Source organism: Urocampus carinirostris, chromosome 20, assembly GCF_059441175.1.
Source record: "Urocampus carinirostris isolate Australia breed hairy pipefish chromosome 20, RoL_Ucar_1.0, whole genome shotgun sequence".
Classification (NCBI taxonomy): Eukaryota; Metazoa; Chordata; class Actinopteri; order Syngnathiformes; family Syngnathidae; genus Urocampus; species Urocampus carinirostris.
In genome coordinates this window covers 29,046,740-29,070,536 of record NC_142368.1, presented here as the reverse complement: position 1 = coordinate 29,070,536, position 23,797 = coordinate 29,046,740, and the positions used below count along the sequence as shown (strand labels likewise).

Here is a 23,797-nt window from a genome sequence, read left to right as displayed (position 1 = left end):
AAACATGCAAACAATTTAAAAAGCTAGCTAGATATCTTACTAAATAACTAAAAAGGTAGAAAGATAGATAGTTTCAAAGCTAAAAACGTAGCTAGATAGCTAGTAAAAAACTTAACTTTTTTGCTCACTTGCTTTATATAACCCATAAATTTGAATTTAGTTGTTGTATTTCCTTTAAAATAAATCAATAAAAGATGAATCAATACATTTGTGTAATACAATCTCATTCATTCATCCATCCATTTTCTGCACTGCTTATCTCCACTAAGAGTGCTGGAGTCCATCCCAGCCATCTTTGGGCAGTGGGCCGGGGATACCCGAACCAGTTCCTAGCAGACATACAGCCATTGACACGCTCATTTTCATCTAGTGACAATTTGGACCGGCCAATTAACCTTACATGCATGTTTTTAGAACGAGGGAGGAAACCTGAGTGCCCGGAGGAAACTCACGCAAGCACGGGAGAACATGGAATCTTCACACGAGGAGGCTGCGGTAGCTGGAATAAGACCCTGGACCACCACATCGTGGGGCTGGGCGCTAACCACCCAACTGCCGTGACGCCCTAAATTCTCATTGTACTCTTTTGATTTATTGCTTAAAAATAATTGTCAATACTTGAATGGATTTTTTTTTTTGTCTATGAAGCTGATGAACTGGATTTCCTTTCATTGAATTTTTAAAATAACAACTTATCATGTTGTTACTATATTGTTTTTATCAGGTAGATTTAAAAAATAGGGTCAAATAGACACAGTCAACCATTATAAAACAAATTTACCACAAGAACACAATGAGCAAGCACTGGTGAGCTATTTTCAGAACAGGTCGCGGACACCTCAACTGTCTTTAGTGGGCGCCACGTTGGAGACCCCTGCACTACACAATACAGTGAAATCTAGAGGTCAAATCATGCACACAGTCCCTTTTAATCCTCATTCCACCGTTTACATTGGCAGGAGGCTTTAGCTGCTTCAGGAGGAACCACGAGAACCTGTGTGAACACTCGCTGCACCTCCCTGAGGGGCCAAAAGCGGGGCCGGCAGGGACTGGCCCCTGGGGGCCATTACCCCAGCTGGCAGGGCCCTCCACCCTGGATATCGAAAAAGCAGACGTGACACAAGTCTTACCGTTCCTATACCTTGGCAACGAACGTGATGCCCAGGACATGGAGCTGCTGCGGCACCTGAATGTGGGTTACATTCTCAACGTCACAACCCATCTAGTGCTTTTCCACTACCACACAGGATTCTTCGTCTACAAGCGTCTGCCTGCCACCGACAGCAACAAGCAGAACCTTCGCCAGTTCTTTGAGGAGGCCTTTGAGTTCATTGGTAGGATAAACTTGCAATTATCTACTTTACACTATTTCTAATATTTATTGAATTATCTTTCCTCCATTTTCATACAAAAAAACTTGATAAAGGTGCAGAAAATGACCCCTTCATTCAGGTTCCGTACGGGTGCTTGAAATCCTTAAAAATGTGTGAATTTTGGGTGAAGTGCTTCAAAATGCTTGAAATTAATGCCATTGCCAGGTTTCATGTCAGTGTGACTCTAGACCAGGTGTTGACAACCCTATGCTTGACTGCAGATGAGGGGCTGGGGGTGGAGGTGTCTCTGGCGTCAACAGGCTCTGGAAGACCGTCTTTATGCGGGAGACGTGGAACGTCGGATGGACCCTCATGGTGCTGGGCAGGCGAAGCCGAACCGCCGATGGACTGAGTGCACGCTCCACGGCAAACGGTCCTAGGAACCGAGGAGCCAGCTTGCGAGATTCCACCTGGAGGGGAAGGTCCTTGGTGAACAGCCAAACCCTCTGGCCCACCCGGTAGACAGGAGCAAGGGTCTTTGAGTGGTTGTCCCAGACGGAGTACATGCCGACAGCCGAAGCAGGGCAGCACGAGCCCACGGCCAGGTGCGGCTGCAGTGGCGAGCGTTGGCAAGAACCGAAGGACAGGAGGCCTCTCTCTCCTGGTTGGGAAACAGCAGCGGTTGATAGCTGTAGATGCACTGGAAGGGAGACATGCCGGTGGACGAACTGACCAGCGATTTGTGGGCATATTTTACCCTCACCAGCTGTGAGCTCTGAGCCCAGGAAAGAGGTTCCCCGGAGACCACGCAGTGTTGGGCCGTCTACAGCTCCTGGTTGACGCGCTCAGACTGGCCATTCCTGGACATATTCCCGAGTGTCCTTCACCAAGGCGGGCCACCAGAAGTGTCGAGAGAGGAGGCTGCTAGTGCGGGCAGCCCCCGGGTGGCAGTTCAGGCGGGAGTCATGCCCACCTTGGAGGACCTCACATCAGAGACGCTCCAGTACGAATAGGCGACCTTCGGGGCAGGTGCTGGGTCCCGGTTGGTCCTGAAGCGCCCTCCTCACATGGTCCTCAACGTCCCATGTAAGCGCAGCCACCACACGGGAAGCGGGATGGATGGATGCTGGGCCCTGGGGAAGACTGCCCCTCTTCTGGAACTGGCGGGGTACGGCATCAGGTTTAAAGTTGCGGGAACCCAGGCGGTAGGAGAGGGTAAAGTTGAACCTGGCAAAAATAGAGACCAACGTGACTGTCTGGGGTTCAGGCGCTTAGCCGAACGGATGTATTCGAGATTCTTGTGGTCCGTTCAAACCATGAATGGAACCATCGCCGCCACCAGCCAGTGTCGCCATTCCTCCAGGGCAAGCTTGACGGCCAATAGCTCCCGGTCCCCAACGTCGTAGTTGCACTCAGCAGGTGAGAGACGTCTTGAGAAGAAGGCACTGGGATGTATCTTGTTGTCCTCAGTCGACCTCCGGGACAAAAACAGCTACAACTTCCACGTCCAAAGCATCCACCTCTACGATGAGCCGGCGGTCGGAGGATGGTTGCCGAGGAGAGGTGGGCTTTGAGGGCGGAGAAGGCGTTGTTGGCCGCCAGAGACCACCAGAGACCACTGGAACGCCTCTTTGAGGCCGGTGAGTGCCTTGAGCGGAGCTGCCATCGAGCTGTAGTGCCGGATGAACCGACCGTAAAAATTGGCAAACCCAAGGAACTGCTGGAGCTTCTTTCAGCAGTCAGGGACGGGCCAGGCGGTGAACTCTGACACCTTGGCTGGATCCATCTTGATGCTACCATCAGTCACAATATACTCCAGGAAGGACACCGTCTTGGCATGAAACTCGGACTTCTCGGCCTTGACGAAGAGTTTTCCAGGAAACGGCAAAGAGCGTGTGTTCCTCCAGGGACTTGGAAAAGCTCAAGATGTCGTCGAGGTACACAAAAACAAAGCGGTTCAACATATCACGCAGCACCTCATTAATTAGTCTTTGGAAGACGACAGGTGCCTTGGTAAGGCCAAAGGGCATAACCAGGTACTCATAGTGACCTGTAGGGGTGTTAAACACCGTCTTCCACTCGTCGCCCTCCCGGATTTGCACCACATGATAGGCGTTGCAGAGATCAAGCTTGGTGAAGACTGTCGCCCCGTGGAGCAGCTCAAAGGCGTTTGCTGGGGCCATTTCAGGTCAGTCCGTACTGTCAGGACTGGAACGGGCAGTGGACCCAAATGCATAACGTTTCACAGAATGCTTTATTAGGAAATCAAAGAAGTCAGGCAAGAGGAAAAAAACAACAGCGATACAGTGCTCGCTGGGCAGGAGGAGCCTGAAGCCCTCGCAAAAGAAGCGTGGTCAGATATCGGAAGCCAGTCGAGCAGCTCGGACAGGAGAACGGAGCGTGGTCGGAGATCGGTAGCAAGTCGGGCAGCTGGGACGGGAGAATGGAGCGTGGTCGGAGATCGGGAGCAAGTTGGGCAGCCGGGACGGAAGACGGCCACAAAAGCTTCAATGCTACCGCAATTACCCGTCCGGCAGCGCACCACGTACAGAAAAGGCCTGTGAGTTAAAGGCGACTTTGGGCAAGCAGCAGTTTTTTTTCTTTACAAGGCTGGTAAAAAAACTCTCTAAAAAGCACACACAATTTTTGATAATGAGGAAGAACGCATTTACAGATTGGAGGTTCTTAAAGAGGCAAACAAACAACTGACAATGTTGTTGGTGGCAACAGTTTAGTGCCAAGGCAAAAATGGGGTTAAAATATTAATAAAACTGTTGGAAATGTATTACTAAGTTTAAAAGATATGTTTTGTTTTAAGGGCCGCACAGTCAGTGATTAGTAGAAATGTGATAATTTATCTGTAATTAATGGAATTTATTTTTGTTCCTACATAATTTATCATTTGTTCAAGGTTGCAGAAATTGGAACTGATGACAGCGTCTTGAAAAATTAAACGTGATTTCCTGCAAAATGTTGTGATTTTTTTTTTTTTTGTTTCCTTTTGAGCATTTGTAATTGAAATAATTGGAAAGGAGAAAGAAATAAAATAAAGAAGCAATAAAATATTGCATGTTGAAGTTTATCTGTGTTCTACCTTGTTAAATCATTCTGAATAATCATTAATCATTAAAAATGAGTTCTCATGTAAAGTATTAGTATATGTTTTATATATATATATATATATATATATATATATATATATATATATATATATATATATATATATATATATACATATAATACATATAATGTATGTATGTATGTATGTATATACAAACGTACATATATCAGAATCGGTATTAACTGAAAAAAGTCCATATTTTTCGGGCAGTGGTCAGTGTCATTGAAAATGAAGGTGCCGAACTTAAGGTCTGGGGGGCAAATATGGAACAGCTACATTCTTATATTCAGCCCGTAGTCAACTTTTATAATTCTTGTTCAAATGTCAGTATGTCCAATACGATTTTTTAAATCCGACACTAAAGTAGTTACTGACTGATTTCTGACACTGATATGACACTGATTAGAAAATAATTACAGGTAATTTCTAACAAAGACTTGTTTAGCAAAATATACTTGTAGTTCCTGATTTTTTACTGACACTGATACCTCTATTACAAAAAAACGACAATGATTATTCTAAAGAAAGACTTCCTTGGTCAAATATACTTGGTGTTGTTACTGATTTAAGACTGGGTGGAAACATGTTGTGGAGAGGGATGGGTGCCACCAGGTTGTACTTGACCAAGACACACTACAGGAAATAGTGCCCCTATTACCCTTAAAATAAAATGCACAGTTGTGGCAATGATCCATTATCGTTGGTCAACCATTGCTTAGAGCAGGGGCTGGCAGAGCTCATTTCATTTCAGTTTGGAACGCCAAGGCGTTTGTCTATGGTGACCTTTAAAGGAACTGCACTGTTTTGGCCATGATCCATTATCCCGGTTCACCATTGCTGAGAGCTGGTCAGTGAGAACATATTTGTGTCTTAAGTGGTGGCTCTTTTCTTTGCTCCTTCTGCCTAAAATTAACACCACCCATGTGGCCAGAATCCATTTTCCCCAGTCAACTATTGCTGTGAACAGGATCCTGCTGAAGGCATGTTTAAAAGAGTGGAGGGGGTTAGTTCTCAAATTTTCGCACATCATGAGGGTTTCTGGTCCCTATTAACTTTGATCCACGAGGGATTACTTATTATTCAGGGTTTGTACGAGTGCTTAAAATAATTAAAGATGCTTTAATTTTAGGTTTGTGTCTTTTCAATTTCAGGAAGTGCTTGAAAATGCTTGAAAATGTTGCAAATGCCATGTTTCATAGATCTTAGATAGGAACACCTCAAAATAGCACAGTGTGTGCTAGTTGCAACATAGCAACTTCATTTAAGTCATCAATGCCAATAACAACAACAACAAAAACGTTCTTTTGATCAGGCTGGATTTTTTGGTTTGAAGGTACTGGAAAAATTGAAAGATTGGTTTTTAAAGTGCTTGAAAAGTGCTTGAATTAAGCCATGAAAAAAAGGTGTTCAAACCCGGGATATTCTATTTACAGAGGAAGCCCACCAAGCCGGCAGGGGCCTCCTGATCCAATGCCAGGCGGGTGTTTCTCGCTCGGCCACCATCGTCATCGCCTACCTGATGAAGCACACTTGGATGACCATGACAGATGCTTACAAATTTGTCAAAACACGGAGGCCCATCATCTCCCCCAACCTCAACTTCATGGGCCAGCTTCTAGAATTCCAGGATGACCTCAACAACGGGATCACGCCTCGGATCCTCACACCCAAGCTGGATGGTGTGGAGACCCTCGTCTGAACCAACGGTGGAATGTGAGCTAATTGATTTTTTTCTTTTTCTTTTTTTTTATTGTTCTGCAAAGTGATGACAAATTCCTCGGTGGCGATGTTGACGGATTGCACCCACTTGGAAGCGTTCCACTTGAGACTATTCACTCCACAAGAAGACATAAAATAACAAGTAAAGACAAACGGCTGGTGTGTTAATGTTCTATTTTTTTTTTCAAGGGTGACGGTTACGCGCCTACTGCGGCTTACTGTGCAATAATTTCTGAATGGAATGAACATCAAAATTAGAGAATAACTTAAAAAAAGATTGAATAATTTTGAAATACAACTTTCTTCACCACTTAATAGCTAACGTTTTGTTGTGTCAATACCATATACTACAATACAATACAAAATGGATAGGCATTTCAACAAAAAAACTGTATTTTTCCAAAAATATAGAACATTTTTTAGTGCCCCCACTCAATGGTGCTGATTTAGCACATGATGCTAATTTATTTAATTATGTGTTAACCCCTATTTAACTCGCATTCACTGACTTTGCAAGATGATGGGCCGTTCTAAGGTTACTGAAAGCCTCCTGTATCAGGCTGTTCTAATGAAAATTAAGCAAGACTAGTGGATCGTTCCAAATCTGCAATTTCAAGAATCATCCATCTTTACAAAACTAAAAACTCATTCAAGTCGCCCAAGATGGCCGATCGTCCATGGAAGACAAATGCAAGAGAGGACAGGCCACTGCGATAATAACGTGTAATCGTTTTGGAGAGAACGTCGTTGGGCTTTGCCCCAAAACATAAACAGAGCAGGAATATGGCAAAGAAAGGGAACGTGTTTAATCAACAACATTCATCAGCACTCATGCACGTTCCAATTTCGTCTAACAGAGACGGTGGCATTTATACTGTGTTCAACAGCATCGGTCAGCGATGACGTGGTGTTTTTTCCCAGACTTGTCTTGGCCCAGCCAACTTTCCTGTGTAAACACCGTTTCGCAAGATCCAGCTCTTCCCCATCAAGCGACCCACAGTGTTCTTTTTCGATGACGACATTGTTTTTCTCAACCTTGGCTCCCTCCCTCAGCCAACTTCGGAATTTCCTGTGTTTTTTCCTCGTCAAGCCAACCCGCGTTTAATCCACAACAATTCTCCCCTCGGGAGTTTATCTCCCAAACAGGTAAACAAAAACAATCGAAAAATAAATCTAAAATATCTATCTATCTATCTACCTTGGTCATATCCCTCAAGAGGGGTGACCGACAGCAAGACACACACATACAATAACAAAGAAAATAAAAGGGAAAAAAATAGCATAAAAAAACACACAAAAGTTTTTGGACCATGGCCAACCCAATTGCCCAAAAACCCAAACAAGTTAGGCACCTGGGCACCCAAGTTGGTCATGCTTTCGTCCCTCCAGATGAAGCGGGACACCAGAAAGCGGCCATGTCACTCGGGTCAGGGTGACACAACACACTCTTTTGTTCAACAGCAGGGCCCGACAGCTTTCACTGGTTTACCCAGGCCGCATCATACGGGTGCCCAGCCCATCCTTAAGAACACGTCCACAATCCCACTATCCGTTCACAACACCTCTCCACTCCTTTCTATTACTAACAAGAGCTCTAGCTTCCATTATATTTAGACCTCTTTCCTGCAGTGCACTCATAACACCATCCATCCACGTCAATCGCGGCCTTCCTCTTGGTCTCCTTCCATTGACTTCTGCGCTGTAGATCCTCTTCAACATTCGCTCCTCATCCATCCTCTCCATGTGTCCAAACCAACCGAGTACTCTCTTATCAACACGCTTGCTCAGTTCCACAACTACTCCAGTTCTGTCTCTCACAATTTCATTTCTCAGTCTATCCAATCTTGTCACTCCTAAAATAGTCCTCTAATCTAAAATATAATACAGAGTAAAGGTAAAGTATACTAAATCAAAGCTATACTTGTAATTCACGGACATAATGACCCGAATTGTACTTTTCATTGCTGGCGCGTCAGCCGGCTGTAATTAATTTAACCTTTGTTGTTAACGCTTTGCTTACAAAAAATCTCCGACACTTCAAACATTGACTTGAACATTTAAAACCATGCACTAATTCCCCTCTTCTTTTTTTGTAAATACTGGAATTATATATTGCAAAATATTGATGGTTGATTGATACATGATAGAGGTACATGCATTGATTAACTGATAAGCGGTAACATAGGTAATAACAGTGCAAAATTACGATAGTAGTTGTTGATACATGTCAGTATGATTACATGATTGAATATGACTATAGTATATGTTCATGTTGGCATTTGGCGTTGACACCTCCCCTTGAAAATTTTGAAGACAGTCAGAGACAATTCCAGCAGGCATCAAGCTCAGCTTTTTGTGCAGCCGAAAATCCAGATGCGACGTTGCATCCTGACCATCTTAACCGACAGCTTCCTCCCCGGTGGTGTGACATACCAACAAGAGAATCACAATTAGAAGACAATGAAGTTGTAGTAATTTTTCCTAGGGCTATAGTGTATTACGTGTCTGATGAGAATACTGTTGGATATTGTAACATATGAAATTAGTCCGGATCATCATTCTTGTTGATTTTCCATGGTAAATTCCAATACTGACTTTATTTATTTCCATACATTTGTTTCCTTTTATTCTGTTTATTTTTTTTTTCTCGTTTTTTGTGGATGGTCCACTATCTTGTATGGGTTTTCCTGATCGTGGACGTTTTCAGATAACCTGTGACAAAGGGTCAATGCAATTCATAGTGATGCATTCAGTTGAGCCATCTGATCTTCCTCGTTAACAAATAAGCTTGGATATTCAATCAGTAACTGCGCTAATTGAGCTTCCGCCACTTTATTCGCAGCCAATACTGTCATTTGTTCTCCAAAAGTCTTAAGCATTCCTCTTTTCAGAATAGGTATGATCAAAAACACAGAAAACACATAACTATTACGACTGTAAATACAATTATTCCTCCTCTTGCCAATTGACCCCCCTAATATCCAAGCTTAGATGTGAACCAATCAAATGAGATGCTATTCTTCTCAGTATTTACTGTTAGTTCATTGCTTAACTCACAAATCTTTGACATAGCTTTTGTGAAACTCCCTGATTCAGCTGTATTTAGAGGTATATGAGTACAGTATTCTTCTTTAATCATATGGCACACGACTCCTTTACTGGCTAAGAGAAAATCAAGGGCCTGATGATTTTACCTGAACATCTTAGATGTTTCATGTACCGGTAATTGTTCTCCCAGTGCGCTAAAGGCCTCGTTAGTGTAATTAATAAAATGTTGTTGGTTGTAATAAATATAGTTAATCCATTCCGCATTTTTATTCGGAGTTATCCAGATGAATATTGATTCTAAGCCAGATTTAATTTCAATCCTAGCTTCAAACACTTCCGGAATTCCACTAGGTTGCCCAATGGCATCTACATACACTCATTCATCTGGGACATATGCTCTGTTAACTCAGGCGTTTCCGGGAGTTTTTAATACTTCGTTAACCTCTATTATATGGACAGGTACTTTCATTCTCACAAGCGTACACAACCCAGTTCTGTGGAAGCCCGTTGCGTTAGATATCATCCCCACACATCCAGTAACTCTCCACGATTGCAATTGATTGATCCCTGAAAAAATGCATTTCCGGAATTGTCATTGTTAAGTTTCATGATTGATCATGTACACCTGGATTCTCATACCATATTGGTGTGTCTGGAAATACAGGTGCCATTTTTGCGTGCGAAAACCAGGATATCACCCAAGTTGTCTTACAATTTACTGTCGTATTTCCTACCTCGTGTCCAACTAGTCCTTTTATCTTATACCTACCACTTACATAACATTCATACTCTGCGGTTCGATCCACTCTGTACCTTGTGGAATGGTTGTTTTGGTCTGTCGTCCAATGAAATTCAGCACACAACTTATACCTAACTTTTTCAGGTGTATTTTGTACCCTCAAAAAATAATGTCCTCCTTTTTGACCAAAAAGTATTCTACATTTTATAGTACACATTGGTAATAAAGATTGTTTTTTATTACTAGGGTTTTTTGAAACAACTTTTCCTTCTTTGCATAACTGCCGCTGTTCTTCTGCACGTGTTTTAAAACCATGCTTTTCTGGAATTACAATCGGAACTCCTGGCGGTGCAATGGAGCACGCTATACATTCTTCATCCGTTATTTTTTTTTAGGTATAACATAACCTTCTATACTATGTATTGTATTTTGCATTCTCCCATCCAAGTTCTTCCACTGGGTTATAATTTTTTGGTGTACCGTAAATTCCGGACTATAAGGTGCACCTGATTATAAGCAGCAACCCCCACATTTCGGGAGGAAAACCGATTTAGTACATACACAAGCCGCACCGGTATATTAGCCGCATGCACCCACAATAAGAAAAAAGAGTTCTTTTTGATTGAACAATTTTAATGGGGGGAATTTGTATAGATCTATTGTTTCTTTAACATTTATCCATTATCCATTATCATTCGTATCATAATACACATCAAAGCCACTGGACCGAGCTAAATGTTTCCAGCAAAGAGGCTGGGACAGGGTCCTAGCCTGATCGCCACATACCAACACAGTTCATAACCCACAACCGGCAGATTGAAAGGGAAATGATACCGGTGGTTATCATTTGATGCAGACCTGCAAAGTCCGGGTACCCGTTGAAAGTAATCCATGGAAAAAAAGTGTATATTTCCAAAGGTAAGGTTGGGAAAAATATATATCCACCTTTGTCTGCCGTGTCCACAAACACTCACCTTACCGGTCCCACTTCCCATAATTCCCTGCGTCTGTTACGCCCCTTCTTTTTAATTGGTCAGTGCAAGACAGAATAAGTGTCCAAAATAAATACATTACAAAAATATACAGTTGCAAATACATATTATACATGGTTACACATATTTACAAAGAAAGACGGTACACCGAGAGAGTTTTCAAAGCTTTAATAATAATAATACAACTTTCATCCCAAACCGTGCCTGTGAAAGGTAACACCACGCTACTCATAACACGCTCGCAGCGCTCATACCGTAGCTATTAAAAAAAGCCGTATCGCAATTATGAATTTCATGGTAAACAATATGTTGGCATGTGACCGAAAGTGGTTAGGACTCAACATACGTGGTAACACAAGGCTACAGTGCAGGCCTGTGATTCTAGGATTATAAATACAATCATGGAACATGATCATTGATTTTTGCAATCCAGAGATGGACTAAGAGCTTGCTCTGTCCACTCCACGCATCGGCCCGGTATTGCAGTACCTCCGGGAACGGTGCATTCGCAATGATCGCAGCAAGGCTTTAGGGCTAGGACCTTAGCTTGGCCTTTTGGCTGAGAGTAAGTGTACTGGCTCCTAGGCTTTGTAGCGTATTATGAACTGACCGATAACGGATAATGGATAATGAATAACGAAGATAGATCAATAACCCTTAAAAACCCCAAACCCCCCCTCGTCTTTCACCTCATAATTGTCGGCATCAAGGGCGTCTTCCTCATAATCGTAACGAACCCCTGTCCTCTGTCATACGGACAATTCGATCATAGACTAAGAGGATGCAGTTTACCTCGGCGCATAATGCCACCGGTCTAAATTTTACTTTTTGTACTCGAGTGCCGCTGGTGGTCGTTAGAAAAATTACATAAATTGGCCGCTTCACTGAATAAGCCGCAGGGCTGAACATTTGGGAAAAAAGTAGCGGCTTATAGTCCGGAATTTACGGTTACTCTACCAACGCCTTGATAGCTGTCATTATTGTCAAATCCACCATCCGTGAAATATTCCTTGTATGCAAAATCTTTTTGAGTGTGGACTTCAATTGGCTGTCTTGTTGTAAGGCTAGAGGTAACACCTTCTATTACTTGTGGCTGCTGTGGCTGTTGAACATCTGTAACATTTTCCTGTATTTTACTGCTAGTTTTGTCACCTCACTCGTCTGTGTCGCCACTTTAGGTGCTGGAGTGAACCACCATTTGGTCCACCATTTGTTTGCGTGTTGCTTATTAACTGTTTCTTTATTTGTTTTTTGGTATTCAGTCGGCACTCCAAGTGGTTGTACGTCTCTTTTGTCGAACTAATCCCATAATACTTGGGATCTTAGTAGTTACCATTTGATCTCTTATGTCATACCCAATGCGATTTTTATTCTCCAAATTTTGAAATGTTTTGGCATGTTGTACATTATTGTCACTCTTAACCGAGGTGCTGTCTTTGATACGTCAAGGTCTGCAACTGCATTGTTCTCTTGTATTACTGCATCATTTTCTCTTCTGTGAGCTTGGCACTTGATAATGGCTAATTTTGATGGTAACATCATTGTAGACAGTAGTTCCGTGATTTGTTGATGATGTTGAATTGGGCTCCTATCTGACCTTTTGAATCCTCTCTGCTTCCAAACAGTTTCAAAGTGATGGCAAACCCCATGTGCATGCGCTGAGTCGGTGAATATGTTTGCAACTTTTCCTCTTGCTAATTTACACAGGGCTGTTCACATTTTTCCGCTTTCTGTGTCACATACTGTTCTGCTTCTTGACTGATGACTCCATATCCAGCATGGTTACTTTGGTAATCTCGGTAACATGATCCATCAATTAAGTATGTCAGGTCTGCATTTAGTAGGGGAGTGGACTCCAGGTCCGGTCGCGACTTGGTGTACTTCATTGTGTCTTCTTGTGCTTCACCCTCAAAGTCAAATGGAATGGCGTTAGCCGGATTTCCTGTGTTGCATCTTTTTAATGTAATGTCTGGATATGTCAGCAATGGCATGAACAGCAGGCAACTTGCCTTGATTCATCAGTTCTGAGATTTTGTGGTGAGTGTTTATTATAGCTGGATAGCCCAAAGTTACCATTGTGGCTTTCTCATATGCATATTGAACGTCAGCCAAGCCTTAGCAACATGGCGGCCAACCTTGTACCACATTATCAAGTTTGGGGCTGTAGTAGGCAATTGTTTTTGTCTGCCACTGCACGTCTCTTGCATTAACACAGCAGATGCATACATACTACAGGTATATCGATTTGCTACATACAGCAGAAATGGTTTTGCGTAGTCTGGTGTTGCCAGCGATGGCGCTCTTTGCATTTCTTGCTTGATTTTTTCAAAAGCGTCCATAGCTGTGTCTGTCCATTGTAGTTCTGCCTTCAGCATTGTTCCACCTGCTTCTTTTATCAAGTCCCTCAATGGATTGGTTTTCCTTGCATAGTCCTCAATCCACTCAGAGCTGTATCCAGTCATTCCAAGGAAAGTCATCATTTGTCCAACTGTCTGAGGTTTTGGAGCTTTGCTGACTCCCTCGAGCTGTTCCGGTGTCATTGCAACGCTACCTTGTGAAATGAGTCGTCCTAAATATTCCACTTGCGGTTGACAGTATTGTAATTTGGTTTGTGAAGCTTTGTGTCCTGTTTTTGCTAATATTTGAATGACTCTGATTGTATCTCTATGGCATTCCTCGAGTGTTGCTGAGCAGATTAGTAGGTCGTCAACATATTGTATCAGTGTACTGTCGATGTCTTGGCCTTCCAGGTCATTACGTAGTACTAGTTTGAACATATGAGGACTATGTTTGAAGCCTTGGGGCAACCGTGTGTAACTGTACAGCTTATTTCGGTATGTGAATGCAAAGAGATACATTGAGTCTTCAGGTAACGGAATTCTGAAGAATGCTGAACAAAGATCAATTACTGTTAAGTACTTTGCGTTTGGCGGCACATTTGTAAGGATGGTGTTTGGATTTGGAACATCAGCTGGCCAATCCTGGACAACCTCATTTACTGCTCTCAAATCGTGCACCAGTCTGTATTTAGATTTGTCTGATTTGAGTACTGGAAAGACCTGAGTGTTGCATGGACTTTGCATCTCAATTAGTACTCCAGCCTTGAGCAGTCCATCCATGGTCTTCTGTATTCCTGCTTCCGCCTCTGGCTCCAGCGGGTATTGTGGTCGAAACGGCAGTTTCGTTTCCGGTTTCTGTTATATCTCAGTGGGATTGACTGACTTTACCAATTTAACGTTGGTGTTGTGGTTTGACCATACTTCATTTGGAACATGTTCCGGCATTTCTTGTTTCAACACTTCTTCTTGTTTTTCTTCATCTTGAACAGCTTGTGTCGCCTCTGTTATGGCAATTACCCAAGGTTTCGCATTCATTTTTATTTCGCATTTTATTCTCACCATATCACCTTCGTCTGAAATCGCCATTTCTGGGTCCTCAGTTTCAATCCATTGTATGTTTTTTGCTACTTTTACCATGGGACCTAGCTCTTTAGATCTTAATCCTTTGTTGACAACTAGTGTGATATGTGGTTCTGATTCCGGCACTCCGAACCACTGTGAGGGGAAGTCGTTTGTTTTGATCTTTAGAGCTGCACCTTATTTTTGGTCTCGAGTTCCACTGTAATTTGCTTTGTTAGCTCACCCCATTTGTCCTCATAGACTATACTACACAATGGGTCATAGTACATAGTGCAATGATAATCTGTTTTCGGCTTGTATGGCTCTGGAATCTGTATTTTAATGAAAGGTTCCCAGGTTTTCATAATTTAATCAACGGCCTCTTGTAGATCCCCTAGCCAATAGACCTTTGCGCATTGCTTTGTTATAACATTTGATTTTTGAGTCCAATCCTATCCAGATACACCCCATCTGGAGTGCACCACAGTTTGACCCCAAGTTTACTCAAAGCGTCTCTTCCCAGTAAATTTACTGGTGTTTCATCTGACACCAGAATGGGCAGCATCAGCTGTTCTGAATTCTGTGGAACTTTCAAAGGAGTTAATTCATGAATACTTGACAAAACTTCCCAGCAAATTTTCAGCCGGCCCTGACAAAATTCCAAATTTCTTGCTTAAAAATCTAGCTGACTTTTTATGTGAACCATTATTTTACCTGTTCCCTAGATCTTTTGAGGATTCACAGCTGCTTGAGGACTGGCTTAGTGCTATTGCCATACCTATTTTTAAAGGAGGGAGCACAACAAGTGCAGCCAACTATAGACCAGTTAGCTTGACTAGCTGCGTCTGTAAAGTGTATGAGAAAATTATCTCAGATGCCATATGGAAATTTATACAGGAGCACAATCTTTTTACGTTTAAGCAACATGGGTTTAGGTCCGGACATTCTACCATGACTAACTTGATAGCTCATTTGAATAATATTACCAGTATGTTTTTGTTCACAATATGGCTGGTCATGTTGTTTACTTAGACTTTTGCAAGGTTTTTGATAAAGTGTCTCATGTCAAGCTTTTACAAAAACTGAAATGCTATGGTATTAGTGGAAAACTGCTTGATTGGATAACTGCATATTTGTCAAATCGTAAACAATGCGTAAAAATTGATGATGTTCTTTCAGCGTGGTCGGAAGTTTGTAGTGGGGTACCGCAGGGCTCAGTACTAGGACCATTATTATTTCTGTTTTTTGTGAACGACCTACCTTAGGCCATTCAAAGTAGTGACATCTCAATTTTTGCCGATGATGCTAAACTGTCGGCTTTCTTACCAAAAACCAGGTTGCAGGAACAATTGATTCTCTCCAAAATGACATTAAATCAGTTTTTCTTTGGTCCGAACAGTGGCAACTGCAACTGTCATCTCATAAATGCTTAGCACAGTCGTTTTTTCATGGTTCTGTTCCGCTGTATAACATTAATGATCATGATTTGCATGTTGTTACTGAACATATAAGGATCTGGGTGTCACTCTTTCTTCAAACCTAAAGTTTATCACGCATATCGCCAAAATTACCAACAAAGCCAATAACATATCATCAAACATTTACAGACACTTTTACAACAAGAACCCAGCATTCTTAGTTCGAATGTTTTGCGTTTATGTTAGACCCGGGTTAGAATATAATAGCGTTGTGTGGAACCCTTACTTACTCAAGGACATTAACCTACTGGAAGGAGTTTAACGTCGGTATACGAAGCGCATACCTGGGATGCACAACTTGTCATATCCGGAAAGACTACAAAGACTGAACTTGGACTTTTTGGAGCTCCGCAGAATTCGATTTAATTTTTGTGTTCAAAGTACTACATGGAATGATCGATGTGCCTTTTGATCAATTTTTTGAGTTCTGTCGTGTTGATGGTTTACGTGGTCACAGATATAAGTTACGGGTGCCTAGACCTACCAGCAACTTACACGGAAAGTTTATTTCTTTCAGGATACCAAAAATTTGGAATTTTTTGCCTGACCGGGTTATTAGTGCAAATACGGTGCAAACCTTTAAGTAAAGGTTGGCAGAAATAGATCTGTCAAATTTCCTTAGGGGAGGGGGCGTAAGGTGACCATATTTGGCCATGCTCACTCTCAGCATTAGTTTTTTCTTTGTGTCATGTTTTGATTAATGTATCCAACAATACCTTCAATAAACATTTCATTTCATTATTTCACCCTCTTCAGTTGAGATTTTTACTGGGGCTGTCATTGGAACGGTTTGTTTTGATCCTGAGAATCCTACTGTTCTTATGTATTTGACGGACATGGGGAGGTTTGAGGCATAATCTGAACTCACGCAGGCATATATAACTCAGGTGTCAACTAGCTTTGGGATTTTGTTGCCTTCAACTTTGACTTGGATTATTGGTTCCCAGCCAGTTTCCCCTGCATGAATTGTACATTGGGCTTCTCCCATATGATTCTCTGGGCCCCCCTAATGCCGTTACCTTGGACCTGCACCTGAAGATCCTCCTTCTTGCCTTGACGAGCCCCCCCTTCGTTCTCTCCATCCCCCTGGACCGGGCGTTGAACAGTTTTGTGCCAAGTGACCAGGTCCATTACATTTACAGCATGACATTGCTTGGCCTGTAGGAGCTTGTCCGTTTCGTCTTGGGACACCTCGACCCCAGGAACGTGTTTGGCCTTGCATTGCTCTGTAGGGTTGCCGGCCAAATGGCTGTTGCTGATAGACATTAACAACCGGTGGTGGTTGCCGGTTTGATGGAGCAATAGGCGGAGCTGTCATGCTTGTTTGGGTGGGTTGGTCCAGTACAGGTGCTTGAGTTTTCAGTTTTATTTTACTTTGAAGGTCAGAGAGTTGCATCTGAGTGAGTTTTTGTTGTTCGGCTTTTTCTAAATCCTGCTGCCTTTGTTGATCTTTCCTGAATTTTTCAATGGCGTGGACAACATGGTCGCGGAACTCTCTGTATGACATTGAGGTTAACCGTACGACATCCTCTAGCTTACTCTGAACTTGTATTGGCAGGGCCCTAATGATGGCATTGCAAAACAGAGTTGAAAGTAGAGGGCTGTTCTCTACTTCTTCTTCTGTCTCCTGCTTCCATCGTTTGAGCTGCCTGCTGATGTATGAAGCTGGATTCTCGGTTTCTCCGAGAGTTTCAACTTTTAGTGCCTTTGGGTCGATTTTGGCTGGGTATTCGTCTCGTTGTGCTCTCCACAGTACCGCATGGTAGGCGTTGAACTCAGTCCCATTGGCCATCACATCGATCATCCACCCATTGTTGTGGCTCAGGAGATTCTTCATCGTTGAAGCACCTACACTTTGTGCCAATACTGACTTGATATTGCCGACGGCCAGCAGTTTACCAATAGTCTCTTCCTCAAACCATCAAATCCACTTCCCAGCACCTCTATGTATGTCTGGCAATCGGGAGATCAGTCTAGCAAGGTCAAGTGTCTGCCATGAGATATATTGACCTTTATTTCCCTTGATTAGAATGGGAAACTGACCTGGGTCTGTATATCTATCCAGCGGCCTGATATTTGGTCTATATCTTAGGTCAAAAATTCTAGTTGTACCCGTTGAACGTCCAGGTTTCTCACTGCCACTTCCTGCCTTGTTATTCCTAGTGTCAAGACTGTCCAGGTCCTCTTGTAATTCCTGGATTGTGGCTCGAATGGCTCCTTGTTGCTCTCGGACACCTTCGGTTCCCATGTCAATCCAAAACTATTCACCTGACTTTCCTTAAACTGTTTCATTGCATTCTGAATAGCTCTAAATATATAGAGATATCCTGGATGAAAACCTGCTCCAGAGCGCTGGGGCGAAGGTTCATTTTTCAGCAGGACAACGACCCAAAGCACACAGCCAATATCTCAAAAGATTGGCTTCAGAACCACTCTGTGAATGTTCTGGAGTGGCCCAGCCAGAGTCCAGACTTGAATCCGATCGAACATCTCTGGAGAGATCTGAAAATGGCTGTGCACAAACGTATCCCATCCAACCTGATTGAACTTGAGACTTATTGCAAAGAAGAATGGGCAAAACTGCCTAAAGATAGGTGTGCTAAACTTGTGGGATCATATTCAAAAAGACTTGAGGCTGTATTTGCTGCCAAAGGTGGATCAACAAAGTATTAAGCAAAGGCTGTGAATACTTATTTAAATGTGATTTCTTAGTTTTCTATTTTTAATGAATTCAAAAAAAGTAAAAAAAAAAACTTTTTCACATTGTCATAATTGAGTATTTTGTGTAGAATTTTGAGATAAGAGATTAAATTAATAGAATTTGGAATGAGGCTGTAACATAACAAAATCTGGAAAAAGTGAAGCGCTGTGAATACTTTCCGGATGCACCGTAGTAGATACAAAATTTATTAAAAATCTAAATTATTATGCTTGACATATTGCAATCTAAGTTTGCAAAAATTCAACAATGATAATATATCCTGATTTTCCTCTTTGTCTATATATTAAAAATGTTTTATATATTCCAACATTTGCAATGTACATTTTCAAAATTAGAAAAAAAAAAAAAGAAATGAAATGAGATGATCTGCATTTATATAGCACTTTTCAAGTCAATGACTTCCCAAAGCGCTTTACATTGTGCTTCACATTTCCCAATAGCAGCCGTGACGTGTGCAGCCATGTAAGGTGCTAACCTGCTTATTCGGGGTAATTGGGGGTTCAATGTCTTACCCAAGGACACTTCGACATGTAACACGGACGAGCCGGGATTCGAACTGGGATCCCTTAATCCTAAAACGATCGCTCTACCTCCTGAGCTACTGCCGCCACAAATACTGCTAATATAAATGAAAATCAGGCAAAACTAAAGGATAAAAATATAAAGTAAATGCAAATATGTAGAAAATATCAATTATTTTGCTTGACATGAAAGTCAGCAAAAATGTAAAATAATAAACATTTACATATGATGAAAATAAGGAAAAATAATAATAATTAATTTTATTACAAATTGTCATTATTTTATGCATCATTTTTACCTGACTTTTTGCACAGCAATATTAAAAGATATTCTAAAATCGAGCAAATCATACATATAATCAGACAAAACTAAAGAATGAGAAAAAAGTAATTCAATTATTATAAATTATTTTTAATTAACTTTCTGTGTTTTTACTTGACTAATTTAATTTACAAAATGAGAAAAATAATTGAAAACATGAATAAATGATAGACAAACAAAAGAATAAAAGAATATAGTAAATAACAATACATTAGATCAAAGCGGCGCTGCCACGAGCGGCTGCCTTTTCCAGCAGCTGCCCAATTGTTTTATTGTCTGCTCCTATCTTCGGTGTTTTTTCTTCCCGTTTTGACAACTACACTATGGATTACTTCTATCCTATGGACATGGGTTTTAACGCACAAGAAATGCATGTATTTCAACTCCTTGCCCTGAGGAATTCTCGTGCCGGCGTGATGAAGGGGCCCATGGTGGGCGTCGACAGCCAGAATAAACGGCGCATCAAAATCTGGGTGGGCCAGAGTGACACCTGTCACGAGGTCGTGCTTCAGTGTTTCAAAGGCGTTCTGGCATGCATCGGACCAATCTGCAGGCGTCAGCTTTAGATTGGGTTGGCTCAACGACCACTGTGCTGCCCGCTGATGCCCCGGCCAACTCAGGTAACTTGCCCCAAATAACGTACTCGGTCCGTGGATTCAGCGTCACGCAACTCATGATCTTTACTGTCCCTACCTTGTCTGGAATGCAATCACCTCTCCATCTCTCTGTGTTGGAAAGCATTGACAGGAATTGACTGTGGTTATCGGACAGACCGTTGTCAGGAGTGGAAACTAATCTCCAATAGCCATCAGTACTTTTCAATTGAGTCAAAATATATTTGATGGCATTGCTGCCAAGGATCATCTGTTCTGTCTGGCCTGGCACCACCATTACTGGTATTATCATTTGGCACCCGTAAACTGTGACGTGAATGTCGTACATATCTCTGGGAGAAACTTGGTGTCCACCGCAGCTGTACAAGCCATCGACCTGCTGTCCAACAGCGCTCTGAAAGTGGGGCCTTCTTGCACAAGTACAGGTGTGTAAAACAGTTCGTCAGTCTCCGCTATTCTCTGAAACCCCTGAAAGATCTGCTTCTTCGATGGAGGTATCTTGTTGCTATACAACTCATAAATTGATTTATTGTCTTGCATGTCAGGCTTCACATTAGTGGTGGGAGGTATACTCAGTTGATCTGCACTGTTCTCCCCTAAGCGCAGATCAGTTAGTTTCCCTGAGGCAGCGGGACAACTTTCGTCACTGGACAATCACGTCGAGAATGCCCTGGGGCATGGCAGTGAAAGCAAAGGTTTTTGTCTCGGCAATGAGAGAGAGCACTGTGTTCGACTTCTTTGCAAATGATACATGGCTTGGCAGTGAAACCATTTATTCTGGCTCCAGGTCGCCTGGTTGGAGCTCCCCCTCTCTCTTGAAACTGGTTTGAGGTAACACGTATCAGAACTTTCTCCAACATACTAATAACGTCCGTTAGAGAGACATACTGTACTGTGGGCTCGAAGTCTGAGGTGGCTCGTGCACGAGGGTTGGACCATGGTTCACCTCAGCTTTGTGTACGGCAATTTCCGCTCTATTTGCAGGTTGTTGTAGGGAATCTGCTTTGTAGCTCTTCTCAGCGTGGTATTCATTCAGCACCTCTAGTACCTCACATGCTGACCACTTTTCGATGGTTTTTGATCTGTACGTGAGTGCCAGTTCCTTGCATGGGCAGTTCCTAATAAACATGCGAGTAACCTCTATTTCAGGGTTGTCAAATGTTTTGCCCTGCTCTCTCAAGCACTCAGAGGCAAGGTCAGCTGCTCTGTTTAGTCTCAGCCAGTAGTCATAGGGGTCTTCCTGGTCTTTGGGCAAAGTTGAATAAAAGTCAGCTAAAGGGACAGCAGAGTACTTGGTACAGCTAAAGTATTTCCTGAGAAGACTATAAATCATGTCAGGGCGGGTATAGACGTCTATATTACTGTTTCTAATGCTAAACCTAACTACATCTTTAGCTTTTCCTCTCAAATGTATAAGGATTTCCTCTGCTTGCTCTTCAAGTCTCACATCACTCCTTTTTATAAATGTCCTCATTAGATCTTCCCACTCATGTATTGTTATTGAGTCTGAGCCATCCCCAATAAATGACGGCGGTTCCTTAACCTTTCTCTGCGTAACCACCCGACTCAATCTGTTTGCTACATCTTGTGTGGCAGCAGCGTTAGGAGCTACGCTACAAGCACCCTCGGGCATCATGTTAATCTGTTAATAAACAACGGGGTAGACTGCTGGAAGTGTGAATTTCCCTACGGGGATGAATAAAGTATATATCTATCTATCTATCTATCTATCTAAATTAAAGAAAGGTTTTAAGATTATTATGAATTATTCTAACTAGAATTTTTGCACTTTAAATTTGCAAAATTAGAAACACTTAAAATGTAGCAAAACATGTGATTTTTAGTTAAAAAATAAAAAAATACAGTAAAACAATGACTAAATATATTAAAAAGAAAGATAACATAATAATCTGCTAACAGATCCAGAAATATTACTGTAAAAATATCAGTCAACAGAACAATAGCATTTTGCTTTTTTTTCCTATAACTTTTTAAAATTTGATTTTCACGTTGTAAAAAAAAGCAAACAAGCATAATATTTGTTGATTCAAGCAAAAACATTTGATATTTCTTATTTAATAGTCAAATATGAAAAAATATACTATGAAATTTAACAATTTGGCCAATCCAGCAGATCAGTAATAGTTTTGCTTATTTTAAGTTAAAAAAAAAATATATTAAAAAAAAAAAATATATATATATATATATATATATATATATATATATATATATATATATATATATATATATATATATATATATATATATAAGTGGAAAATATGTTATCAAATGAGCAAATGTATATACAATCTGCTAGATAAGATAACTTTGCCTATTTCACAAATGTTTGGTTTATTTTATTTATGATGAAAATAAACAAGATTTAATAACTTAAAAATGTATTCAAAGTGATCAATATTTTCTGCAAATAAGTTGAGAATATTTTCTGTGCAGTGATGTGATTCATACTTTTTAAGACTTATACAGAACAATATTATTCGTCAGACCAATACTTTTTTGCTAATTTTGCTACTTAAGACTGCTCCAAAAAAAGTGAAGTGACAATACTTTGAATTCGCTGACATCAAAAACTCACTCAACTCTCACTCTGAAATATTTTTGTGCTCTCAATTTGTGTGAGAAATGTGCTTTATATTAGTGACTCTATGTTCCTTTTTTACAAATGTGGTTTTCAACAGTTGTCCTCTGCATACTTGTCAAGTTGGGCTATGAAAAAAAACATTTTTTCCCCATGCTAGGCTGTAGCTTGAGCAAATGTCAAAAGGTCACACTAAAATTTGGCCTGGGGGTTCATTCATTGGAGGTTGTTGCATCACCTCTACTGAACAGGGTTATCGACGACATACTAATTTACCGTAACGGATGAACATCACTGCCTACTTTTCTCCTCTTTATTTTTTGCCAAGCTAACTGTAATTTGTATCCTCGTGGCTGCGCGCGAATGTATGTCCCGGCTCTAGGCTGTGATTCTCGGCCTTTTGGCTAAGATCAAGTGTAGTCCGGCTGTTGTTTTTGGACTGGAGATGGAATAAGAGCTTGCTCTGTCCATTCCACGCATCGGCCCGGTATTGCAGTACCTCCGGGAACGGTGCATTCGCAATGATTGCAGCAAGGCTTTAGGGCTAGGACCTTAGCTTAGCCTTTTGGCTGAGAGTAAGTGTCCCGGCTCCTAGGCTTTGTAGCGTATTATGAACTGACCGATAACGGATAATGGATAATGAATAACGAAGATAGAACAATAACCCTTAAAAACCCCAAAACCCCGTAAAGTTGAATGTCCTTGTTGAATGTTTTTCTGCACAGCAGGGGTCACCAACCTTTTTATAGCAGAGTATGTTATTTTTGGGTGAAAAAAGAAATCGCCATCTTAAAATTGATGATATCGGTAATAAATTAAATCGCGATCTCCTGAAAAATTTGAGTTGAACAAATTAAATCCTGATCTCTTTAAATCCGCTAGATATTTGAAAAGATAAATCATGATACCTTGAAATTAGCTATATTGGTGAAAAAAAGATATCCCGATTGTTTGAATACATCGAGGTCAGTGTAAACGACATCCCTTTCTTTTGAAATAATCAAGCTCAGTCATATAGGAATCTTAATCTCTTAGAATCAGCAAGATGGGTGATGAAATAAAACTTGATCTCTTGAAAATTTTGAGATTGTTGAAAATAGAAATTCTGATCTCTTGATGGTATTTGTATATTGTATTCTTTTGGCTTTATTATTGTACTGTTCTCAGCTCAGGGATGGTGCTGGAAATGTGAATTTCCCTTAGGGGATGAA

At 41.4% G+C, this 23,797-nt stretch overlaps 1 protein-coding gene and 2 pseudogenes across 1 annotated transcript in view; all 3 read left to right on the top strand.

Annotated features, from left to right (window-relative positions):
- dusp10 (dual specificity phosphatase 10) overlaps positions 1–6,133 on the top strand; it is a 41,831-nt gene extending 35,698 nt beyond the window's left edge. Inside the window, 2 exon segments of the mRNA XM_088324615.1 lie at positions 960–1,334; positions 5,868–6,133. Coding sequence (XP_088180741.1) covers positions 960–1,334; positions 5,868–6,133 — 641 coding nt within the window.
- Positions 6,134–11,346: 5,213 nt separating this feature from the next.
- On the top strand, positions 11,347–11,436 carry LOC148346813 (U2 spliceosomal RNA; annotated as a pseudogene).
- An 11,534-nt stretch (positions 11,437–22,970) lies between these two features.
- Positions 22,971–23,107, top strand: LOC148346812 (U2 spliceosomal RNA; annotated as a pseudogene).
- Positions 23,108–23,797: the final 690 nt, after the last annotated feature.